General features: G+C 42.9%; 1 protein-coding gene across 8 annotated transcripts in view; it reads right to left on the minus strand.

Annotated features, from left to right (window-relative positions):
* Positions 1 to 326: 326 nt before the first annotated feature.
* Positions 327 to 22482, minus strand: part of WT1 (WT1 transcription factor) — a 57485-nt gene continuing 35329 nt past the window's right edge. For 6 of the 8 annotated variants that reach the window (XM_017639689.3, XM_073216368.1, XM_073216370.1 and 3 more), the window contains 5 exons: positions 11328 to 11424; positions 8227 to 8377; positions 4936 to 5025; positions 4270 to 4362; positions 327 to 1775 (listed from right to left, as the gene is read on the minus strand). In XM_017639689.3, coding sequence (XP_017495178.3) covers positions 1654 to 1775; positions 4270 to 4362; positions 4936 to 5025; positions 8227 to 8377; positions 11328 to 11424 — 553 coding nt within the window. In that variant the 3' untranslated portion in view covers positions 327 to 1653. The remainder of the gene's footprint in view (positions 1776 to 4269; positions 4363 to 4935; positions 5026 to 8226; positions 8378 to 11327; positions 11425 to 22482) is intronic. The other 2 variants (XM_073216367.1, XM_073216366.1) reach the window with 1 other exon arrangement.

A 22482-nucleotide genomic window follows, 5' to 3' on the forward strand; every position in this document is an offset into this window, starting at 1 on the left:
CTCTTGCTGACCTGGAATAAGAAGTGATACAATGAAAGCCTGATTAAAATAAACCCTACAACACAATACCCATGATGCTATCCACAAATGCATCTGACCAGCACAGGCACACTCACTTTAGGATGCAGGGCAAAGGCGGCACTTACTGGCTGCTTCTGGGACAAACAACTGCCCCCTGAGTTTTGACAAAGAGAAACAAACTGTGGTGAGGACCTGGACAGACTTAACTAGTGGCCACTGATGCCTGTGGCATCTTCTTACCTGTTTAAGAGAGGTTCGACTGTCCCTAAGATTTGAACACAACACAAGCTGATAGAATCTTGCCATTTTCCTTTTGAATAGACTTTAATTGAGAGTGAAGTGAAAAATGCAGGTTACATTTTTAGTGTTATCATCAGTACGTTTGTAAGATCAACACCAAAACAGTGATGCATCTAACATTTATACATTTCCTAATCTTAGCTGGCAAAGAGCAAATCATTATCAGGTATATATATATATACACAATAATTTCAAGCAACAGTAAATAATGAACTCCCTCTCTTAAAAAGAAAAGGAAAAACAAAACACACACACACCCAACCACCTTTAAACAATGGATTTCCTCACACTAGTAAGCCCTTTTATTTTTTTCTTCACATATACTGTTAGACTCAAAGTTACTTAAGTTATTTAAGAACAGTCTTATCGATGGAGATCCTGGACCAGCCCCTATTTTTAGAGTCACTTGAATTTTTACAACTTGAAGCCACATGACCAGTGTGGTCTGTACACCATAGAGTACAGTACTTAGTCATTAAGTACCGCATCCTTAGAAACATCTCAAATGATAAAATGAATTCCACTCCCTTTGTGTGAGGTGATATGTATATCTCTGAGGATGCATCTGATTACAATTCAAAAAAGTAAGAAAATACACACAAAACCCAAATCACAGATCTTCAAGCACAGTTTCTTAAGAGCATTGTGCTAATCTTAACATTTAATGAACCCAGTGATAAGTTTCTTCTAGATTTCTCTACACAGGTACTGGTTAGTTCTGATTCTTTCTTCAGCTGCTTGAAATGCACAAGTTTTAAATGCAAAAGTTGCCTGGGAGCGCTACATCCTGCCTTCCAGGTTAACCGCCTGCCTAACCCGCAGAATGCCGGACAGGATCACCCCCAGTGTCCTGCTATCTGATTTATTTCTTGCCGTTGCTGTTAGTAAATGGGAACCGTGACAAAGTTTACATTAGCAGACACATACACATGCCCTGGCCTATAAATATTCTATGATGGAAAATGATACAGTGACTCCATTCCTAATGAAAACGAGCATTACAAAGAGGAGCAGAGGGTCGGGGGACAGTATCAACAATGGCTCTTCTTACAGTGGAAAATCCAGACCAAATGGTGCCGGGCTTTTAACTAACTGGACATTGTGGCCACTTCTCCAGGGCCTTGTAAGCCAACTAAAAGCAGAGCCCAACTTCTCCGGGCAAGCCCAGTAGGATCCAGTAGTGCAGGCATCTTGTCTTGGAAGCTGGATTTAGAAGATCAACTGCCATTTCCTTCTTAGAGAAGTGAGTGCAGAGGAATTTTAAAGTCAGATTTGAAAGGAGTTCACACACTGCCCGGTCTGGGACACAGACCTGTCCCCGGCTTGGACCCCTCAAAGCGCCAGCTGGAGTTTGCTCATGTTTCTCTGGTGCATGTTGTGATGGCGGACTAACTCGTCTGACCGGGCAAACTTTTTCTGACAACTGGGCCACCGACAGCTGAAGGGCTTTTCACCTGTTGACACAATTGTCAGTCAGAGACGAATGCAGCAGAAAGAATGGGAGCAAGTTCAACTCTCTAGGGCCCGAGTTACATTATCACAAGGCACCCATGCAGGTTCCCTCCCGTTCTTTCCCTAAGCTAACAAGTCAGGCTTGTTTCACAGGCAGCCTTGAAATGGCAGCACCTCTGGGGTCTTAAGGATTAAAATGATATCAAAATTATAAAGTTATTATTAAGTCAGAAGACTTAAGAAATGAGAGAGAGGGAATGAGTCTAGTTCATGGAAATGTTTGGTCAATTCCCATTTAATTAAGTGTGAAAAAAGATTTGTTTTTTTCAACATCTACTGTCAGGCTCTTTCATGAGCTGTGTAAATGTCTCCCGTTTGCTGTCTAAGTTGGGAATCAAGCTGAACTGGGCTACAAGGCCTCAGGATCATCCCTAGATATAACTGGTTGATTGTCATCCAGTAGTAGAACTATGACTGTAGCTGCAGTATTTCTGTTTGCATAGATATTCTGGATGGGCTGGGTACTTTTAAATAAGTCACCAATACCAGTTTGTATGGTATATGCTCCTTTTACCTTCAAGTGTTACTCAGTGCATAATCCCTGTTATGCAGAAGATTCTAGTTGAGGCACGGTTTTAAGATTTTTAACAAGTTTGCCAAAAGATCGAGGCTTCTCCATCTAAGGAGACCTCGAAAGTTCCTGCCAAGACTCACTCTGGATAGGGAAGATAATTCACATTTATTAAATGCCTAATACATGCCACACCTTGTGTTGGCATCATAGTGTAGATTATTTCATGTATCCCTTACAGCAGCCCTGTAAGGGAAGCATTATTATTCCCACTCTACAGATGAGGCTGAACCTCTGGCAAGGGTAGACCCAAGCAGGCCTGAAGCCCAGCTCCATCTGATGCCACAGCCCATGCACTTCACTGGATCACATCTCCTAGGCTTAGCCATCATGGAAACACAGCTTCGTCCTAAGTAAAAGTAATGCAGGAGTGGGACCGGCAGTATCCTGAGAAGATCCCCCAGGTCTTCTCAGGATACTGCTGGTGCCACCTTTGCCTTCTCTTTGAACTACTGGTGAGGATAAGCACTGAGAAATGTCCCAGGGGAGGTAATGTCTCAAGGCCAGAATTGAGGGCTGACTAAACACAACAAAAAACAGTGTGCCGATGACATATGTCACTTTGCATATATGCAGATATGCAGAGGGTGGGGAGTGAGGGGGGCACAAGATGACAACTTTTTCCCACCTGATTATGAACTCAGGACCAAGACAGTGAAGCAGCCCCAAAGGCACCTGAGTAGGGGGGACTGGCTGCCCATCCTGCCAACTCTTGGGCGCCTGTGCTGACTCAGTCTGTGATGCAGCCTGCTTGGGCTGAGAACCTGGGACTGCGCAGGCGCTCAGGACCTCATGTTTTCCTTCTCCCCCACTTGCTGTTCCTCTGCTCTTCCTGATCTGGGCCCCACCCCTCCACCCCCGCATCCAGCCATGCGGTCAAAGGCCATCTCCTAATGGACAAATCCCAAGCTTTCTCTTGTTGGCCATCTCCTCAGTCTCTCAATGGTGTTCAACTTTGCTGACTTTGGCTGTTGTTGATTTTCTACGCTCCCTGGGCTGTGTGATGAAACCCTGTTCTTTCTCCAACATAGAAGGTGGTGGGATATAGTGGGCTGGGTACAGACAGAATTGGGTTTGCTATTTATGAGCTCGGGGAGTTCAGAACAGTGATTTCATCACATTGTGCTCCATCTCCTCATCTGTAAAATGGGGATAAAACATGCCTACCCTACTCTTCTTACAGGGATGTTAAAGATAAACTGAGATAACCTAAATCCTGGTCCAACTTCCAAAGCTAGAAAAAACACAACAAAGATGGGTGCTATTTTCATTATGAATCACACCAGTCTTGTGGAGAAGCATAAACTTTCAGCAGCCAGTGAATAAATGCCTTATTCCCCTCTCTAGACTAGTATGAAGGAAGTAATATCCGTACACTGATAGAAGTCTGGCAGAAAACATGACGGCTACTGGGACATTAACTTTCAGCAGAGAAAGGATTCAGTTCTCTCAAAATAGTGTCAGGAAACATGATTTCTCAGAAGAATAAATGTTTGGCTTGTTAGAATTTCTGTTTTTCTGTAAGGTTGATTATCATACCAAACTGAGTGATAAAAATGGGATGCAACAAATTGGGGACAGTAGGGACCTAGCTTATCTCTTTGCTTCATTCTGGACACTCATAGAAAGAGTTCCTTTCACAAATCTCTTCTGCTCTGTATTCGCCCACCCACCCCACCCCTTTTCAAACAGTGCATCACTATCACTTAGGATAGTAATATGCGCTGTTCTCCCTCTTGACTGAGTCTAGGCATGCTTAGAACTTTTACACTAGTCTTTTCCAATCTTTCCCATTGCAAACAACTTCATTCAACAGTATTTTTAAAAAATAATGAAAAAATAAATGTGAAGAAAAGTTTACGCACTTGTTTTACCTGTATGAGTCCTGGTGTGGGTCTTCAGGTGGTCAGACCGGGAGAATTTTCGCTGACAAGTTTTACACTGGAATGGTTTCACACCTAAACGGACAGAGAAGGTCTAGCCGCAACCCCAACAATGTGGGGACATAGCGAGGCTCACAGACCTGCTTCCCAGCAGCCCAAGAAGCCAGGCATTTCCAGACACACCTGCAGTGTTTGCCTCACCCTCAGATTTCCCCACTACTCCAGGCCCAGCACAAACCATCTGATTCTGCACAGCAACCCTTGAAGATTTGCTTCTGTCTTGGGAACAACTATTCCTTAACCACAAAATGTCCAGCTTCTCAGCTGTGTCTGAGACCAAAAAAGTGAATCACACACAAGAAATAGAATTTCGCTCTCTATCACCCATGTTCTTTACTGATGCTCAGTGTATCATCAGCAAATTGCTAGTAGGATCCCGTTGTTCTGTGGTTTGCCAGAGAAATGTGGGATGTTTTGTTTTTCCTTAAGAGAAGGAAAATCCCCAGAGATTAAGGGGGAAAAAAATTGTTGGAAAAACTAAACAATTAGCTAACCCTTTCACATCCGTATTCAGTAACAAAGAGAAATAAAAAACCAGCCGTCACCCGAAGGAACACACTGCCAGCAAGGAGAAGCGAGCCTACAAACCTGTATGTCTCCTTTGGTGTCTTTTGAGCTGGTCTGAACGAGAAAACCTTCGCTCACAGTCCTTGAAGTCACACTGGTATGGTTTCTCACCTTCGGGAAGACACATACTCCATTTGAAAATGATATAGGAAATGGGGATCTCATTAAAGGCAACTGTTCCTACTTTGGGGATGGAAGGGATCCCAAAATGCCCAAAAGGCACTTCAGTGGAACTGGTTAGGATGGTGCTGCCAATTGTAGGGTGAGGTTAAAGGCCAGACTATATGTAGGCTCATGGACTTGGGGTACAGGATGGGGGCTAGGTGATTGAGGATGGTCCCTCACCTGCCAGGCAGAAGTGAATGACAACTCATGTTACATTAGAGTTACAGCAGCTCTGCCACTTGGAGTACTGGGTGAGGTGCCATCTCCTTATTGTGAAATAAGGCCAAAAATCTGACTACTTCAAAGGTTTTATGAACAGATTAAATCAGACCATCCATCTCAAGGGCTTAGCCCAGTGCCTAGTATAGAGGCAGTGCTCAAAAAATATTGGCATAGAATCTTTAGACAAATAATAAACTAAAGAGGTCTGAACTCACAGACTGAGTCTGAGGCAGAATTCTGGGATGGGTATGTCTTGGGGCCAGCCCCATGAAATAGTGTTTTACGTTTTATGGCCCAAAGATTTGGTGTTCTTTGCTACTGACTTCTCATTCCTGAATCGAGCATAAACAGCTCCATGCTTATGAGACACTCAAGTTAAACCCGGAGCAAAAGTGTTTACAAAGTTCTTGGTATCCCTTTATCTAAGAGAAGTCAGTAGTGGGATTGCACAACCTCTTGTCTCAGAATGAGGAAGCCCCAGCCCTGTCCTCTCCAGGGAAAGTTCGGCCAAACAGTGGGAACTGAGCCCTCTAAATGCACTGAGCGACTTCAGGCCTTCCCACCTTCTTATGAGAATCCTGAGTCACCAGCATTCTGAGAGGGAAGGCAAGCCGTCCCACATCAGTTGGTTTTTCCGATGCAGGGCAGTCCCTAGTTGCCTTCCCAGCCTCATAACCTCCTCTCTTTCCCCAGTTAATCTGTATTCCTTCTGTACATAGCTCACCATTCTCGAAATCTGCTTGGCACTTTGCTCACACTACATACCCTTCGTTCCTATCTCTACATTCCCCAGCAAAATGTCTATTGCATGTGCCTCACAAATGCTGCTTCCTCTGTGTGCCCTTGTTGGAAACTTTCTGTTTGGAGTGAAAGCCCTTCCTTCCCTCAGTACAGAACTTAGTACAGAACATCTAATGTGGTGCGCTATGTCCAGGTCTACCTTTTTCCATGGGCTAGAGAATCCTGAGAGCAGGAGCCAGTCCTTAGCTTTATATTTATATCCAGCCTGTGCCTTACACTTTGCCTTTCTACTCCTTCTCATCCTTTACCTCCTCTGCTTGACCTCACCAACACTTTGATGGTGAACCCAAGCCCTCCCTCCCTCAAGAAACTTTTGGGGATGACCCTAGCTCAAATCAGCACCTCTGAACAATGTTTCTCAGCTCCTTCAGCCTCTATTTAGTACATTACCACATACTCTCTTAATCCCTTTTCATTTGTGTGTATCCTCGCTCCAAAACAGACCATATCCTCTTTGGGAAGGGGCTTATGACCTGGAGTTAAAAAGCATGAATTAGAATTCTGCTTCCACTATATCCTACCCACCTGGTAATTGTTTTGTGGGTGAGGATAAAATGAAATAATGACACACAGGAAGTATTTAATACAAACATACTTAATATAATAGTTGGTACTACTATTATAAATCATTATGAAAAGATTGCATTCATTCATTCAAGAAGGCGGTCACAGGATAGTCAAAACCCAACCTGTTCTCCTTGTTTTCTGCAAGGAAGAGCTTCTTTAAGGCTCCAAGAGGCCCCGGGGTCTTGGCTGTCTTGTCCACTGTTTTCCTCACACAGATATGCAACCTCACTGCTGTCTAAGTGCCTCTTTCCATTAGAAGTTTCCATGGCCATGTTGCCTTCAATGTATTCCCTTGTATTTTTTCCAGTAGAATTTTACTGTATATCATTTTCCTTATAATCTTAACTGATATTTTTCAAATGATCTCACTTGGAAAAATATGTAAAAATATAATATGCCACTAAGTTCTCTAATCCTTAGCCTCAAAGCACATGGTCTGTTGAGTGCAAATTCAGGTTTATTATAGAATTATATCCTCCAGACACATCTTAGCAAAGTCCTTTGGTCTGAAGAGATCTGAATGCAATTCACTTTCTTTTCCCACATCCCTCCCGAAAGCAAAGTCAGCAGTAACAACAAAATGATAGTGGTAATCATAACAGTGAGGCTCTCCTTCAGTTATGGAAAGAACGGCACCAGCTCTCTTGGTAGGAAAGCCTACGCTTCACACCGTTTCCCTGTAGGAAAATCCACACTCCCATCCAGTGCCCACAAGGCCAGAAGCAAACATTTGACAAATGGCTGTTCACATTCAATCAAGGTGGCCAGGAACCAGATGAGGCTGATGCTCTTTGCCAGAGGCAGACACCTTGACCTGCAGGAAAATCCAGTTTTCCTTGACACACCATCTTTTAAGATTGAAAACAAAAGTTAAACCTACAATATATTTTGCCATTCCTATCTTGTTGGGAATTACTAACCCAAACAGTTAAGTTTTTCTTTGGACCATCTCTTCCTAAGTGTTGTGATGACCTTGCCTATCACTCTGTCAAAATAGTCTGATTACTAAACTCCAGGATAGCTCCTCACTCTTTAGAGAGGCTAATAGTATTCTGATAATAACACTATTATTTATTCAGACCTACTGACATAGGGTACTATACTACATGCTTCCTATCTAACTTCTTCAATTCAATTTGATTTTAAAAGTTAATCTAGCCTTAACCATTGTATGACACAGGCATCATCATCTCCATTTTCCATATTAGGCAAATGAGGTTCAAAGAGAGGTTAAGTCACTTGTTCAAGGTCTCACCACTTGGTGGTGAAGCCATAATTAAAACACAAATCTCTTTAATTTTGTGGACTTTTCTTTCCAGCACCCTGCTCTGCCTTTCCTGAAGACAGTTTATTGGCTTCTTTATTAACAGATGGACAATTATGATACAAAATGACCCTGCAGCTTTTTCCTATCATTGCGTCCAGACTTATGGAAGAGTGCCTCCTTTTCATCTGCGCACTCTCCGTGTGCTCAGCGGTGCAGGCCTGGAGCAGAAGCTCCCGAACCACCCTGCCCAGTGGCCACCAGAGCCAAGGCCGGGTGGTGGACAGACTTACCAGTGTGTTTCCGGCTGTGCATCTGTAAGTGGGACAGCTTGAAATATCTCTTATTGCAGCCTGGGTAGGCACACATGAAGGGGCGTTTCTCACTGGTCTCAGACGCCGACCGGACAAGAGTCGGGGCTACTCCGGGCACACGTCGCACATCCTGCAAGCAGAGTGCAAGAGAAATGGAGACTTCAAGCCACATGTGAAGATTCCTGTCAGGCCTGAGGAGAAGCAAGCAGTGGGAAACACCCAAAGAAGGGCTGGCAGACGCAGGCCTAAAACTACTCCATCCACACCCCAGATGCCCACAGCAGACACCACTGGCAGAGGACATTCTGCGAGGCAGTGCTCTAGCATGGTCAGTGAGAACCCATCCTTGAGGTTTGTTTGGGGTTGCTGATTCACAGCAACTGAAAAAGAAATGCTGGTGATGCAAGAGCTCCCAATCCATCCTCTCTCTCACTTCTCCACTGGAGGCAGTGCGGTCTGGAAGTCCAAAGTCCCAGATTCTATTCTATTCTCTCCCACTCAGACACAAGGCCACATGTCCTTGGGCCCAATCTGCAATGGGTGGGAAAGTCCTTATTAGAGAAAAACGTGGGATATTAAATGAGCCTCAAATTTGGCCAGACCTTCCACATATGAGTAAATGACAAAGAGGAGCCGTGGAGGTCTGAGGGTTTTGTGTGAGAGGGGAGCTCAAAGGACCGGAGTGTAACCTGTGGTGTGGCCAGTGCAGTCCTTCAGCAGTGGCTGTCTTGCGTGCACTCAGCATGTCCTTCACAGGGCATTCTCCTGGCCCCTTTTGTCTTGTGTGAGTGAGTGTGTGTACTGTCCGCCCTCCATGAGGAGTTAGAGGGAAACAGTGAGGCAAACTCCCCTTCCTGCTCTCAGGATCAATGAGTCATAGAGCAGTGAACGTGCCCACGGGGCCGCCGAGTCCTCCTCATTCTCTTACAGATGTGCAAGTCAAGGCCAAAGGGCACATCCATGTTTTGTATTAAGACCTGGAACCACATCTGAGTTTAACCCCTTCTCTGCCCTGTACATTTTCCATACCACCCCCCATGCTTATGTTCTAGTCCTATTTCACACTGCCATGCACTGTGAGATCTTTTTCGAAGAACAAGCACTGTAGTGACACACAGCTTTGCTGTTCATAGGCTGTAGAGTCTCGAGAAAAATGGTGGCATGAATCCCGTGGTGAGCCAGCTGTGTCTGACTGGTACACTCTAGGAGAAAGTGAGAGGGCAGCCAAACACCTTCCCGTCTGGAGTCTGTCAGAGGACATGACAGTGAGTCTAACAAACTGGGCTCAGTGGGAAGGAAGGCAAAGCAGCTTTTTCCATTTTCTTAACTCATTCTAAATGCAGTGCACATAGCAATAGGATATAAAATGGAACTGTCAGGCAGGCAGGTTCCTGGTGGAGGATTCTGACATTATTTGTTGGAAAAGAAGCTGGATGATTATTTCTGTCCCTCTGTCAGATTTCTGTTTCTGTAACACTTGCCTGTGTTCCCACCCTTGGAAGACCTGGGAGGAGGGGGCACACTGTTCTATCCCTATGACACTTCTGGTAACATTAATCAGAACATCTCAGGGCTCCTTGTCCCTCACATCACGTGGGGGCCTGGCCCATACACACAGCTTCTTTCTAGGGTACTGACTATTCTGGTGAAAGTGTCACAGCTGTTATTCATGTTGCAGCCACTGAGTCACATGCAAAAGGCACAAATGCAAACCCTTTATAACTGCGTGTGGCTCAGACCTCCCAAAGACACCCTATAGAGGTGGCCTTCCATTGAGTTTTCTGAATTCTCTGAAATGTCTACCTTTTTATTTTACTTTCTTCATTTTCCTTGGAGATTCCCCACTCCTCCAAAGTGTTCACAGCCTTCTGTGTCCCTAAGAATCGATATAATGTGGTGGTTAAAAACAAGGGTTCTGGAGTCAGACACGACTTGTGTTACAAGTCTCCGCTCTACCTCTTACAGCTATGCAATTTTGGACAAATCACCTGTCTTCTTCTGGACTTCAGTTTCCTCACTCACAAAATCAAGATAATAATAATACCTACCTCATAAAAGGGCACTGAGGATTAAAAAGTCCATGCACAGACAGGGAAGAACGTTAAATGCAAACTGCTAAGCAAGAAGTCAGTCTGCAAAGACTATATACTGTATGATTCCAACTATATGACATTTAAAAAAAAAAGGCAAAACTAAAGAAACAGTAATAATATCAGTGGTTGTAGGGGTGGGAAGAAGGGAAGAGATGGGGAGGGATAAACAGGTAGAGGGCATTTTTAGGCAGTGAAGCCATTCTGGATGATACTGTAATGGTAGATACATCCCATTATGCATTTAACAAAACCCATAGAACTGCACAACACAGAAAGTGAACTGTGGACTTTAGTTAACAATAAAGTATCAATATTGGCTCATCTATTGCAACTGTAAATATTCTAAACAATGTAAGATGTTACTAGGACAATGTAACTGTATAATACCCATGCAAGATGTTAAATAATAGAGGAGATTGTATGTGGGGCTGGGAGAAAGGAAGGGAAAGGGGGAGGATGCAGGAAATCTCTATACTTTCTGCACAATTTTTCTGCAAACCTAAAACTGCTCTAAAAAAATAAAGTCTATTAAAAAAAGGAGTCCCTGTATAAAGCTTAGCACAATGCCTGGCATATAGAAAGTGTCCAGCCATAACTGTGCCTTTATTATTGTTATTCCCAACACTTGGCAAGATAGCCTACCTCTGGGCACTTCACAATGCAGGCCAAGTTCTTAGAAGTCAAGGGTCATTTAGCCCAAATACAAGACCTGCACAGCCTACCCTGAGAAGGCAAATTAGGCAGCGAAGGAGGAAAGGGTGGGACTCTGAAGGACACATCCTGGTCTGAGTCAGGGAGGCAGCCGCATCCACTGACCTCTGGAGAGCAGGAGCCTGCCCTGTCTGCCCCAGTGGAAGAAAAGGGGTACCAGCAGCCTATAAATAAAATAGACTTGCCAAGGCCACTTGGCCTTGGCAAGGAAGTGAAAGGCTGTTGAGAGGGAAAGAGGCGGTGGAGTGCACTTCCGGCTGGGCCCCCAGTACTCACCTGAATGCCCCTGAAGACGCCATGGGTGTGTATTCTGTACTGGGCACCACAGAGGATGGGCGTTGTGTGGTTATCGCTCTCATAGCCCGTGCCATGGCTGCAAACACAAAGGGAGAACAAGGCTCAGGTCAGTCCACAGGCACCATTTGGAAATGCGCATCTGCAATGGAAGGAATGTTTTTTAAAAGCTCGCCGGACAAGCGCTGGCTGTGCCTTCCTCCATGGGGCTGCTTCGAAAGCAGGGCCTGGGGGCTGCTCAGTCCCCGTGTCATCATCACACAGCCCTCCCTCAAGCTGAAATTCTCAAAGGCAGACCGTCTGGGTCTATGCCTCTCTCAGACAAGCTGGGCAAAGTCACAGTGGCAGGGTTTCATTCCTGGCAAGTTGTTTACCAACTAGATGGCAAAGCTGACAGCTGTGAGTATCTCAGGAATGAGCAGATGCCTCAAGTTTCACATTAAGTGCAATGAATTTTTGTCTGCACCTCATGACTCAGTTTTTACCAGATAGCACCAAAAAAGTGCTGACACTTACAAGAAGAGATGTCACTTCTCAGAAGTGGGGATTACACATCTGTGGCCCCACTCCACTTAACCTCCAGATCAGTTTTCCAGGTCAACTTAACCCTTTGCAGCCAACCTGTGCCAGAAGTGGACACTTGATAATTTTCCTCAGACATTGGACTACCTCATCGGTGCTAGTTGGAACAACCTCGTTGGTGATTGGGCTAGCCTCAGACTACTAGTGAGAGCTCAGGGATATGGAATGATGACAAGAACAACTTGGAAAGGGTGGGTGTTCTGCTCAGAAGTATTCTTCCCTTCAGGTAAAAGCTGATACCTGTTCTGCAACTATTTTACTTCCAATGAGGCAGAGCATAGATTCTTACCCACATAGTCAGCACATTATAATCCGATCTAGGATGACCACAGGGAGCTTTAATGAAGTACCTCTGTACAATGCTGCAGCTGCTTTAGAAAATGTCTGGCAGTTCCTCAAAAGGTCAGACATAAAGTTACCTTATCACCCAGAAATCCACTTCTAGGTCTATTCCCAGGAGAAATGAAAACTTATGACTACACAAAAACTTACACACATGGTTTATTAGCAGCATTATTCATAATATAAAAGAAGTGTCATCAACCCAAATGTCCCTCATCTGATGGACTGATAAACAAAATAAAGTATATTCATAAACTGTAATGTTATTTAGCAATCAAAAAGAATCAAGTGCAGCTGCATGGAAATGTGGATAAACCTTGAAAACATCCTGCTAAGTGAAACAAGCCAGTCACAAAGGACTGCCTAGTGTGGGAATCCACCTCTAGGAAATGTCCAGAGGAGACAAACCCATGAAGACAGAGAGCAGACTGGTGGTTAGTTGCCAAGGACAGGGAGGGATGCGAGACGACACACAGAGAGTGACTGATGAAAATGTCCTAAAATTGGAATAAACTCTGTGAATCTACCAAAAACCACTGAATTATACACTCCAAATGGATGAACTGTATGGTATGTGAAATATATAAAGCTGCTTTTAAAAATTACCTCTGGGGACAGGGGCATTGCACCAGCAATTTTTTAAAGCCTCCATGAGCAATCACCTGACTGTCAGAGAACCTGAACCCTCTGCCTGTTACTCTAGAGATTCCAGGGGCCCTGGTGCAGGAGGCAGGAAGCTTGTCCGATCAGCTGACTCCATCTGAAGGTATGGGGAGAGCCTGGGGCTGGCTCAACTCTTGCTCACCCAGGGAACCTAATTCCTGGAAGGGAAGATCATCTGCTAGGATGCTTGACATGTCCACACACCCTGCAGCCTTAACAGTTGTGGGGCTTCACTAAGCTTTATGGAAAGAATGGCCTCTCGTTCTTTGCATACAGCAATGATAGCAGTTTGGGGTGGTGGCAGTTCTGCTCCTTTTAACTTGCTACACTTTTTTCTCTACATCCTTCAGGGGATCTCTGACCTATCTGGGCGGAAATGTCACAAAGAGCTAAACCAGGGTCAAATAAACAAAAATGGGAAAGAAATGCCAAATTCAGGTAGCACCTCCTTTTCTGAACCTTAGAATGCACTTGCCAAGAAAAAGAGGCTGAGTCTGCCTTCTCTCCAATTGCAGTGGGGAAGTGGGTGATGATGACAGTGGTGACAGCAAGAGGCCAGGACAAGAATGGGAAACCGAACATCTTGCCTCAAAGACTGTAAAGAGATGCTGCCTTGGCTTGGTGTAGCCTTCTGCAGGGAGCCAAAATGCAATTTACACATTTTCTAAGGCTGAGGGATCCCTAGGGACACAGCAATAGAAATCTGAATTTTCATGTTCACCCATCAAAGAGGAAGACGTAGGACTCTCCTGTCTTGGAAGCTAATCTCTGATGTTTTCTGGGTTCTTGGAGGGTGGAAGGCATGGGGCATAGACTTTTCTCAGGATACTCATCCTGGGAAATGAAGTGTTGCCCCACCCCAAGGGAACAACAGGATCCTCAGAGCCAGATGCGAGCTAAAAAAGCAAAAGAAGCAACCAGCAGTACAGCGTGGAGAATATAGTCGATAATTCCGTAACATCTTCCTGCGCTGATAGATAGTGACCGCACGAGAGGGTGTGAGGATTTAATAATATGGGTGACTGCTGAACCACTGTGTGGTACATTTGAAACCAGTATAATATTGTATATCAATACTTTAATAAAAAAGAAGATGAAGCAACTAGCAACAAGAGTGTACCTGCCAAATATGCCACTACATGGTTCTCTCAGGTCCATGAGTTACAAGACAGCCAGGCCCCTGCTTCTTGTGGCTCCAAAAGACCAACACACCAGTGTAATTCCATCCTGCAGAAACTCTGCTACCCAGTGTTCTTCCCACTGTGGCCCCCACCCCGCCCAGAACACCGAGCACAACCCATGGGCATTTAATATGGTGGCAACTCTCTCGAAATAAGTAAAGGAAAGCAAAGTAGTGCTGTTGGAACATTACACTGATAGGGGTAAAAAAGTCATCTATGCCGACCCTCACTCAATGCCCCTATAGCTCATCTTCAACAGCTGGACAACAGACGTGGGTGACAAGTCCTCAAGGCAGCTTGGGGAGCTCCATTTGGGGAGCACTTTAATTTTTAGGAAAGGCCTTTCTGAACTAAGGTGGAACCTGCCTCCTCATTTCTGTCTTCTGGAGAACCAGAGCAAGTATTAATATTTAGCATCCCTCTCTGTGTATCTCCTCTGCCCCATGATAAACTTAGCCTTGATTACAGAGACCAACTCACTCCTCTCTGAATCCTCTCAACTTAGTGACTGAAGGAAGATGTATAGCCCATAAATGTGCCACAAGACAAACTGAATCTAACTCCTCCTCACATGACAATCCTTCAAGGTATTTGAGGACAGCTCTCCACGCTGCAGAGTTGATACCAGAAAGCAGGTTCTAGAGTGCATTGCGAATCCCACCAGACCAAGCGACTGAGAAACCCAAATCTCCCTTAGGGTAGAGATGCACTCAGTAGCTAGATCTACCTCACAACCCAGATAAATGAGGAGGAAAGTAAAGGAACCCTGGCACCACACACAGCAAGGCACATGAGCAAAGCCTGGGTGAAGCTGGACTTCCTTCAATAAAAAATGGATGCTTTATAAAATATTTTCAGTTTTTTCTGTTTTATTGCCTCAAACTTTTCTTTGATGAATAAAATACTAGACTTAACTGAGTGACAGGGAAAAGCAGTCTGACAACTCCTTAGCCAAGATAATCAGGGAGATCACAGGGATTTACAGTGAGGCATACTGAGGGCAGCTATGGTTCCTGCAGGTGGGGAGAAGAGTCAGTGGGCTGTTGCAGGCAGGTAAAGATATGGGAGAGGGGGCTCAGAGCAACACGGCCCCTCCTGCCTTCCTGCCACAGAGTACTGCTTTGGAAACCACTCACCAGCTTGATGAAAATAGTTACGACAGCTCCTTTGATGGTGGTGGTAAACTAAGCACAAATCATTCATTTAAGTGTTTAGCCCATAATTTCCTACCTTGTCCACAAGGACATCAAAAATAACTATCATATGTCTTTTTGCAATAAAGATGCACTTCATTAGTGAACTTCTACTATGAGACTAGTAATTCTACCACAAATACTGACCTGAGCATCAAATGAGTATATGGTTAACACATCTTGGTGGTTCCGAATGATGTTTTTTTCCCTAAGTGCTCCCAAAGATCTGCTTTAACAGCTCTCCCAAGAACTCATGCTAATGTCACTGCTCTGTGGTTTCCAGAATCCACCGATACTTTTCTACTTGAAAATTAAGACATTTACTTCAACTAAGACAAAAGTCTCAACTTTTCTGTCATTGCTTTTATTCTCCATGAATTTCCAGATTATTGTCCAAGAGGCAGTGACAGTCACCCAGCCATGTCCCACCCCCCGACAGGAGGCAGCCAGGACTCCACTCTACCAGCCAAGTACTGTCAACAATACGAACCCAATGTTGTCAGTTATTTCCCTTCTCCAGAAGAGCTGGAAGTCAGGATTTTTGTGTAAGATTGCCTGAGCTTTAAATTTCTGGCAAATCATTGAAATTTTACAGAAGCCATGTCAGGTCAAAAAAAATGTACCTCTGGCCTAAAGGATCATGAGTTTACAACCTGTGCTTTAAAGGTTGAACAGTGAAGTTTAAGCTGCAAACTGGAAAACTCCATTTGATTCTGTTGTCTCCTCCCACATGGTTACAAAACAGAGGTGGATATATACCTGATTCCCTGAAAACTGAGTATCAGAGTCTTCCAAACACTTGAATGCTTGAAAGATGCTATACTTGTACAGCAGAAATAGCCAGTGCTGCTAGAGCCATCCAGAAGCAGTTACCATCTACAGGTGTCAGTGGTGTGCCTCTAAATTTCCCTGGCCCACTTGAAAGTAGGTTTAAGCACTGAAGTTATAAACAGAAAACTGCATGTGCTATGCAGGAAATTCCAGCATATCTGTCTCCTACAGATGCTGTAACAAATTACCACAAATGTGGTGGCTTCAACCACAAATTTATTCTCTTAAATTCTGGGGATGTGAAGTCTAAAACCAGCCTGAACCTAAGATGTTGGCAGAGCTGTTTTCTTCAGGAGGCTGAGGGGAGACTCTCTGTGTGCCTGTCTCAGTGTAAAGAACTCCCTGGCATTCCTGGGCCCTTCTTCACATCTCTCTGACCTCTCTGCCTTTGTCACATGTTCCATGACTTCCCTGTAGTCAAATGTCCCTCTGTCTTCTTCTTACAAGGCACTTACTACATTTTGGACCCATCCATATAAACTCAGGATAATCTCCCCATCTCAAGATCCTTAAATCACACAGAGTCCCTTTTGCTGCATATGGCACAATTCACAGGATCCAAGGATTAGGACTTGGACATCTTTGGGGGTCAATATTCAGCCTGTCACACAAAGAGAACCAGATTTATTCAATTTCTTACAAATACATTGAAAGCTAAATTCATCTGGATCCTTTATTTCCAGATCAATCTGAAAGGCTATGAAAGAACATGGGTTCCACATCTGAAAGCCTGTTTTACAGGCCCAATTCCACCCTTTGTTTGCTCTGTGCTCATGGGTGAGTCATCTAACCCTGTCTGTGACTGAGAGATATAAAATGAAGCTAATAGTCTACATTACACATTTGTTAAGAAATCACAGAGGTAGGCTCTAAGAGGAGATAAAGTCAAGTATCACAAGCAACCTTATCACCACAGAATGCTCAGGTCTCTGAATGCATGCAGGTGAACAACAACCACAGAGATCATTTCTTGTACACTTAGTATGAACTTGGGGATCAGGACCTCTAATACTTCATATTTTTTATCCTTAGCATCTTAGGAGTCACTAAGGCATACCACCTTAGATGGATAACTTTTCCCTCAGCTTCATGTAAAATGAGAAAACACACCTCTCCATCAGACGCTGGTAGGGTCAAATGAGACTAGGTAAGTAAAGCACAATACTTGGTATATGGTATGCCCTCAATAAATGCCAACTATTGCTTAATAGGGTTATCCCCATTTCACAGCAGAGAATACTGAGGTTTGATGAGAGATTGACTTACTTGCCCAGTCAGACAGATAGCATGTGGCAGAGATGCAGTCTGAGCCCAGTCAGTGCAGCTTTTCTTCCTTCCAAACTAGCCAGACAATTGGGTATTGTAACTGCACCCTGGGTTCACTTCTATCATGACACTTGAATGACTCCCAGTTCTTTTCTCCAGGGGTATGAATGAAATTAGACATGTTGAAGGTTTAGAATATGTCACTGGAGTGGACAGGATAAGAGAATGGGACAGTGAGAAAAAGCAAGTTCAAAGTAATTCACTCTTTGGTACATTTCAGCCTATCCTCTGAGGCCCAAAAATTGTTTTGGTATATGAAAAATGCAATGCTAACTGATGGAAATGGCCTGCATGTGTGAGATGAAGCAGTCGAAACTGAGCACAATTTGGACAAAAAAAAAGTTCTTTCTACCTACATGGGAAAATAAACCAAGCAGAGCATATACCTCATCTCATGACTTCATTTCTGGTGTTGGCATGGACTGTACATTTTCCTAAACAGCTTTAAAATGCATAAAAATGCTTCCTGAGACAGTCTGTTTTTCCTAGACAGTTTCAAAATACATCAATACATGTCCTTAGAAAGTTTGCAAAAAGAGAAAAATGTCCCTCGTGTAACACAAACTATGAAACCTCTTCATGCTAAAAACTTGTACATTGAGGGTTAGCCCAGAAAAAAATTGATGTTTGAAGAGTAGCTTCTTTAGAAATGATTAATTTTGATATTCCACAGGCACAAGAAGATTAATAAAAAGGAATTGAGGTTTTACAGATGAGGAAAACCAGAGCTGCCCTGAAATCCCTTATCAACAGAAGTTTGAGGAAAAAAAAGTCATTTGAAGGCAATTAGCATTTGCTATGAATATTCAAAAAAGAGAAACCTCCACCTCTAGTCCTCTGTGAGTTCTCTGTCCCACTTCCAGTCCTCAGCCAGGAGGACATCCCCCAATTTCTTCTGCCCTTTGCAGAGCTAATCAGACTGAAGGGAAGCACCTGAGAAAACTTCGAACTCCTGTGTATCCAGAAAACAGAATTTAGCCACTAACCCCTCTTCTCTCTCCATCCCTTATACTCAGGCTCATATATGACATGCTTAAGTGCCAGACTCCGTTTGTCATTGGAAACCTCGAGAACCATCACCACTGTCTAGGCTGCCACTTTTAAGGGAAGAAAAGCAATGGAAGCATGGTAAGAAAGTGTGCTTCCTTAAAATTTAAACATAAGAGACAAGGCTGAAGACTACCACTCTTCAATTATTCTTGCTAAACAACAACAAAAAAAAATAGAACCCAAATCTAATCAAGCCTCCAGATCTAACTACCTATGTAAAGAAAATACAGAGCATAGAGGTCCAAAGTGGAAAGACTGTAAGAGGAAGCAATCTACCAAATCCAGGTTGTGAGATACTCCACTAGCCAATGACCTAGTATCTCCACAAATCAATAACATGAGAAAAAATGGGGGAAGGATGGGAAGGACAGTTCTGATATAAGAGACTTAAGCAAGGGCAACCAACAAATAAAACAAACCCAACAAAACAAGCCTCTGCACAAAGGCTTACCAAGCACAAGGATGAGCCAGAGCCAGAGACCCAAAATAATCCGCCTAGAGGATTTAGGGCCAAAAGAACCAGGAATTTCCAACTGCAACAACATGGATGGGCCTAGAGGGCATTATGCTCAGTGAAATAAGCCAGGTGGAGAAAGACAAATACCATACAATTTCACTTACTTGTGGAACATAAAAGCAAAACAAAACAGAAGGAACAAAATAGCTAGTGGACTCATAAACACTGAGAAGTGACTAGTAGTTACCAAGGGGGAGAGGCTGGAGGGATGTCGGGGAGGGGAAGGGGGGATAAAGAGGCACAATAATTCATAATCACAATATAAGTTTGTCATGGGGACGGGAACGGTAGTACAGCATGGAGAATATAGTCAGTGATTCTGTAACATCTCTCTGCGTTGACAGATAGTAACCGCACTAGGGGGGGTGAGGATTTAATAATGTGAGTAACTGTTGAATGACTGTGTTGTACATTTGAAACCAACATACGACTGTATATCAATGATACTACAATTTAAAAAAAAGAAAACGAGCACATGTGCCCAACAGAGTTCTGTCAGCCAGAGAACTCTATTTTGATCAGTGCTTCCACAAATCTAATAATGACCTGGAACTTGAATTGCAAATCATCAAAAAAAAATTAAGTAAAGTTTAAAAAAAGAAAAAAAGAACCAAGAGTTTCCCTTAGGAAGTATCAGTGGTCACACCAGAATGCTCAGGCTTAAAGGTTTACTGAATGAAAATCAAATTTCCCTCTAGCCAAGTAATGTCAAAACTCACTTTTATATCCATTGATAAGGTCTGACTTGGGGAAATGAGTAGACACCAAATTATCTTTTTGCATGTACTCAGAGCTGGTGGTGAGCTAGCACAGCTACCTCTAGTTCAACATGAATGTTATTTTATTCTTTGCCTGAATATAATGAGTTAAATGCAATATTTAAATAAAATTCTGCACAAATATTACCAGCAATACCACCTAGTCATTGTCTTTTCTTTGTGTAATTTAATATTTAATATGACAAATCAATGGATATATAAAAACAAAAGGGTAATGAGAAACAGTAAAAGATACAGTATCTTTTTCTAACCCAGCACCAAACTAGAACCTAAAAATAAACAAGCAAGTTAAATTTGATTGAGTTTTTTAAAAAACAAAAGTGGTATCTGTAATCTGATAATTAATGGGCATAAAATTCCCTCAGAAGTACAGTCTACAGAAAAGTGAATTTTTTTTTATTTTTGAAAAATTTACCTTCTTCCTGCCTTCAGGTGTTTCATTTCAGTTCAAACCTCAAGAAAAAGATGCACTGTTTTTTCATTTTAACAAAAACATAATGTATTTTGCATGACTTCAAATTAAAAATTGCACTATGGTCATAATTCTATCACACTTTTTAATGAATCCTTTCCAATAAGCATTAGAAACAAAGCCTCCTCCCACTACATCTTTCATTGATTTTCTATCCAGATCTCATACATCCCTATGCTATCCTCCTCCACATCGTGTGTGGAGGGGGGAAAAAGGACTCACCCTATTTTCACTAACTCTTGACTTTAAATTCTTTATTGAGTATCTGTTTTGCCCACTCCACATCCACCCCACCTTCCTCTGGTAACACAGCCTTCTTTTTTTCATGGAACCACCCCTCTCTAGACCACTGCATTCTCCAGCCACATGATCCAATTCAGGCCAATCAGATCCTTCCCTAGGTCTTTTGTTGAAAAGGAACTAATAGAGGAGCATTCTCCTTATGAGGCTCTTGGTGCCAAAAACCAGAGGTTTGTGTTTTGTTTTGTTTTGTTTTTGTTACATGGAGAGAATATGTCTGAGAAGGCAGCCGACACAAAGGAAAGCACAGACAAGAGACAGTGAAATGTATTCTAATGACACTGTCTGAGCCCCTGAATCCAGACATGGGGTTTTAAAATAATTAAGCTGCTAAGGTTAAATTCCCTGCTTTGGCCTATACAACTGAAGTCTGCCCCTGCTAGAGAAAAAGTCCTGATTAATACATAAGCTAATGGTAATTGGAGTTATTTTTCAGCAAATATATTGGAACATGATACCTATAAATGAATACTGGTCCCTTTAAAATACCTTTTGGAAGAGCCCCACTTGTTCCAAGCATCCTTTTATTACTAAAACCTTGTTTGTAGCTCTTTTTTGAAAGTTTCTTTATAATTGCAGCTCATATGTCTTCACTTCCCATGCAGCCTATTTGCCAGCCACGGGGAGACACGTGGAGTGATTAATAGCCTAACAGCACTTGTATAAATCAGCCCTTATGAACCATCAAGCTTTCCTTGCCACTTGAAATGGTACACAAAACTCCTCCAACTGACTTTTTCCTCTATTTCACACTCCCAGAAGAGGTAAAAGATATTTCAAATCCAGTTTCCCACAACAGTTTGGAGAGAGCACAGTCCAAAAAAAAAAAAAATCACAATGTTTTCTGGCCCTTACTGCCCAGAAGAATATTTTTAGGAATGACTTTCCTTACTATTTCAACATACAAGCATAGGAACTTACATTCTCATAGACCTCCTCATCAGACCATACAAGAAATATCTGTATCTCCCCTTACATGTGTCTGGTATTGAGGTGCTAGTTCACCAGAATTCCAGTTTCATCCAACTCCCTGGGTGCTACATTCTCAATGCTTTGACTCTATTGCCAGAGACTGCTACTGACTCCACCCCAAGAACAGGTGTCCCTAATCCACATGATAGACAAACCCTGCATAAGAAAGATGGAGCAGGATCTTACCAGCTTGGGTAGGGTTCCCAAAGCTCCTACCCAGCTTCCTCACACACACACACTCCTGAATTTGAAAAAGTTGACTCAATCATAGTCAACTACATTTTTTTTGAAGTGCTCCCTAAAACCCCAGGATCAAGCACAGAGCTCCTACAAATAAGATGTCTTCTGCTTCTCCAGCTGAAATGGAGGCTTGTAGGTGTGAGGGATGTGTGCATATCATCTCTTCCATAGGCCCCACCCTCCAAACTGATGTTAGACCCAAACCACAGCATTTCAAGGTGAAGAAACAAAGGGAAACTTTCTAATGTATTTAAAAAAAAATCACACTCATTCTCAAAGAGGTTTTGAAGCCAGAGGCATTACTGTTAAAAATCTTGAAAAGGAAGAAATTAAAAATAGGGACATCTGACATAGAACAAGACTTTAAAAAATATTGATAAATGCCATCCACATTCTAGAAGAGAGTTAGAATTTTTTCAGAAGTCAATCTCCAAAATTATTTTTAAACAGGATGCAATCCCACTCAAAATTCCAATTTAGGCTTTAAAACATAAACTTTCATTTTAGAGTGGTCTTAGATTTATAGAAAATTTTCTAACATAATACAGACGGTTGCCGTATACTCCACACCCAGTTTCCTCTCCTAGTAACATCTCACATTAGTATACTACATTTGTCACAATTAATGAACCAATATTGATAAAGACTTTCTTTGATATTAACAAAATAATCTAAAACTCATTTTGAGA

This window comes from Manis javanica, chromosome 11 (assembly GCF_040802235.1).
Source record: "Manis javanica isolate MJ-LG chromosome 11, MJ_LKY, whole genome shotgun sequence".
Classification (NCBI taxonomy): domain Eukaryota; kingdom Metazoa; phylum Chordata; class Mammalia; order Pholidota; family Manidae; genus Manis; species Manis javanica.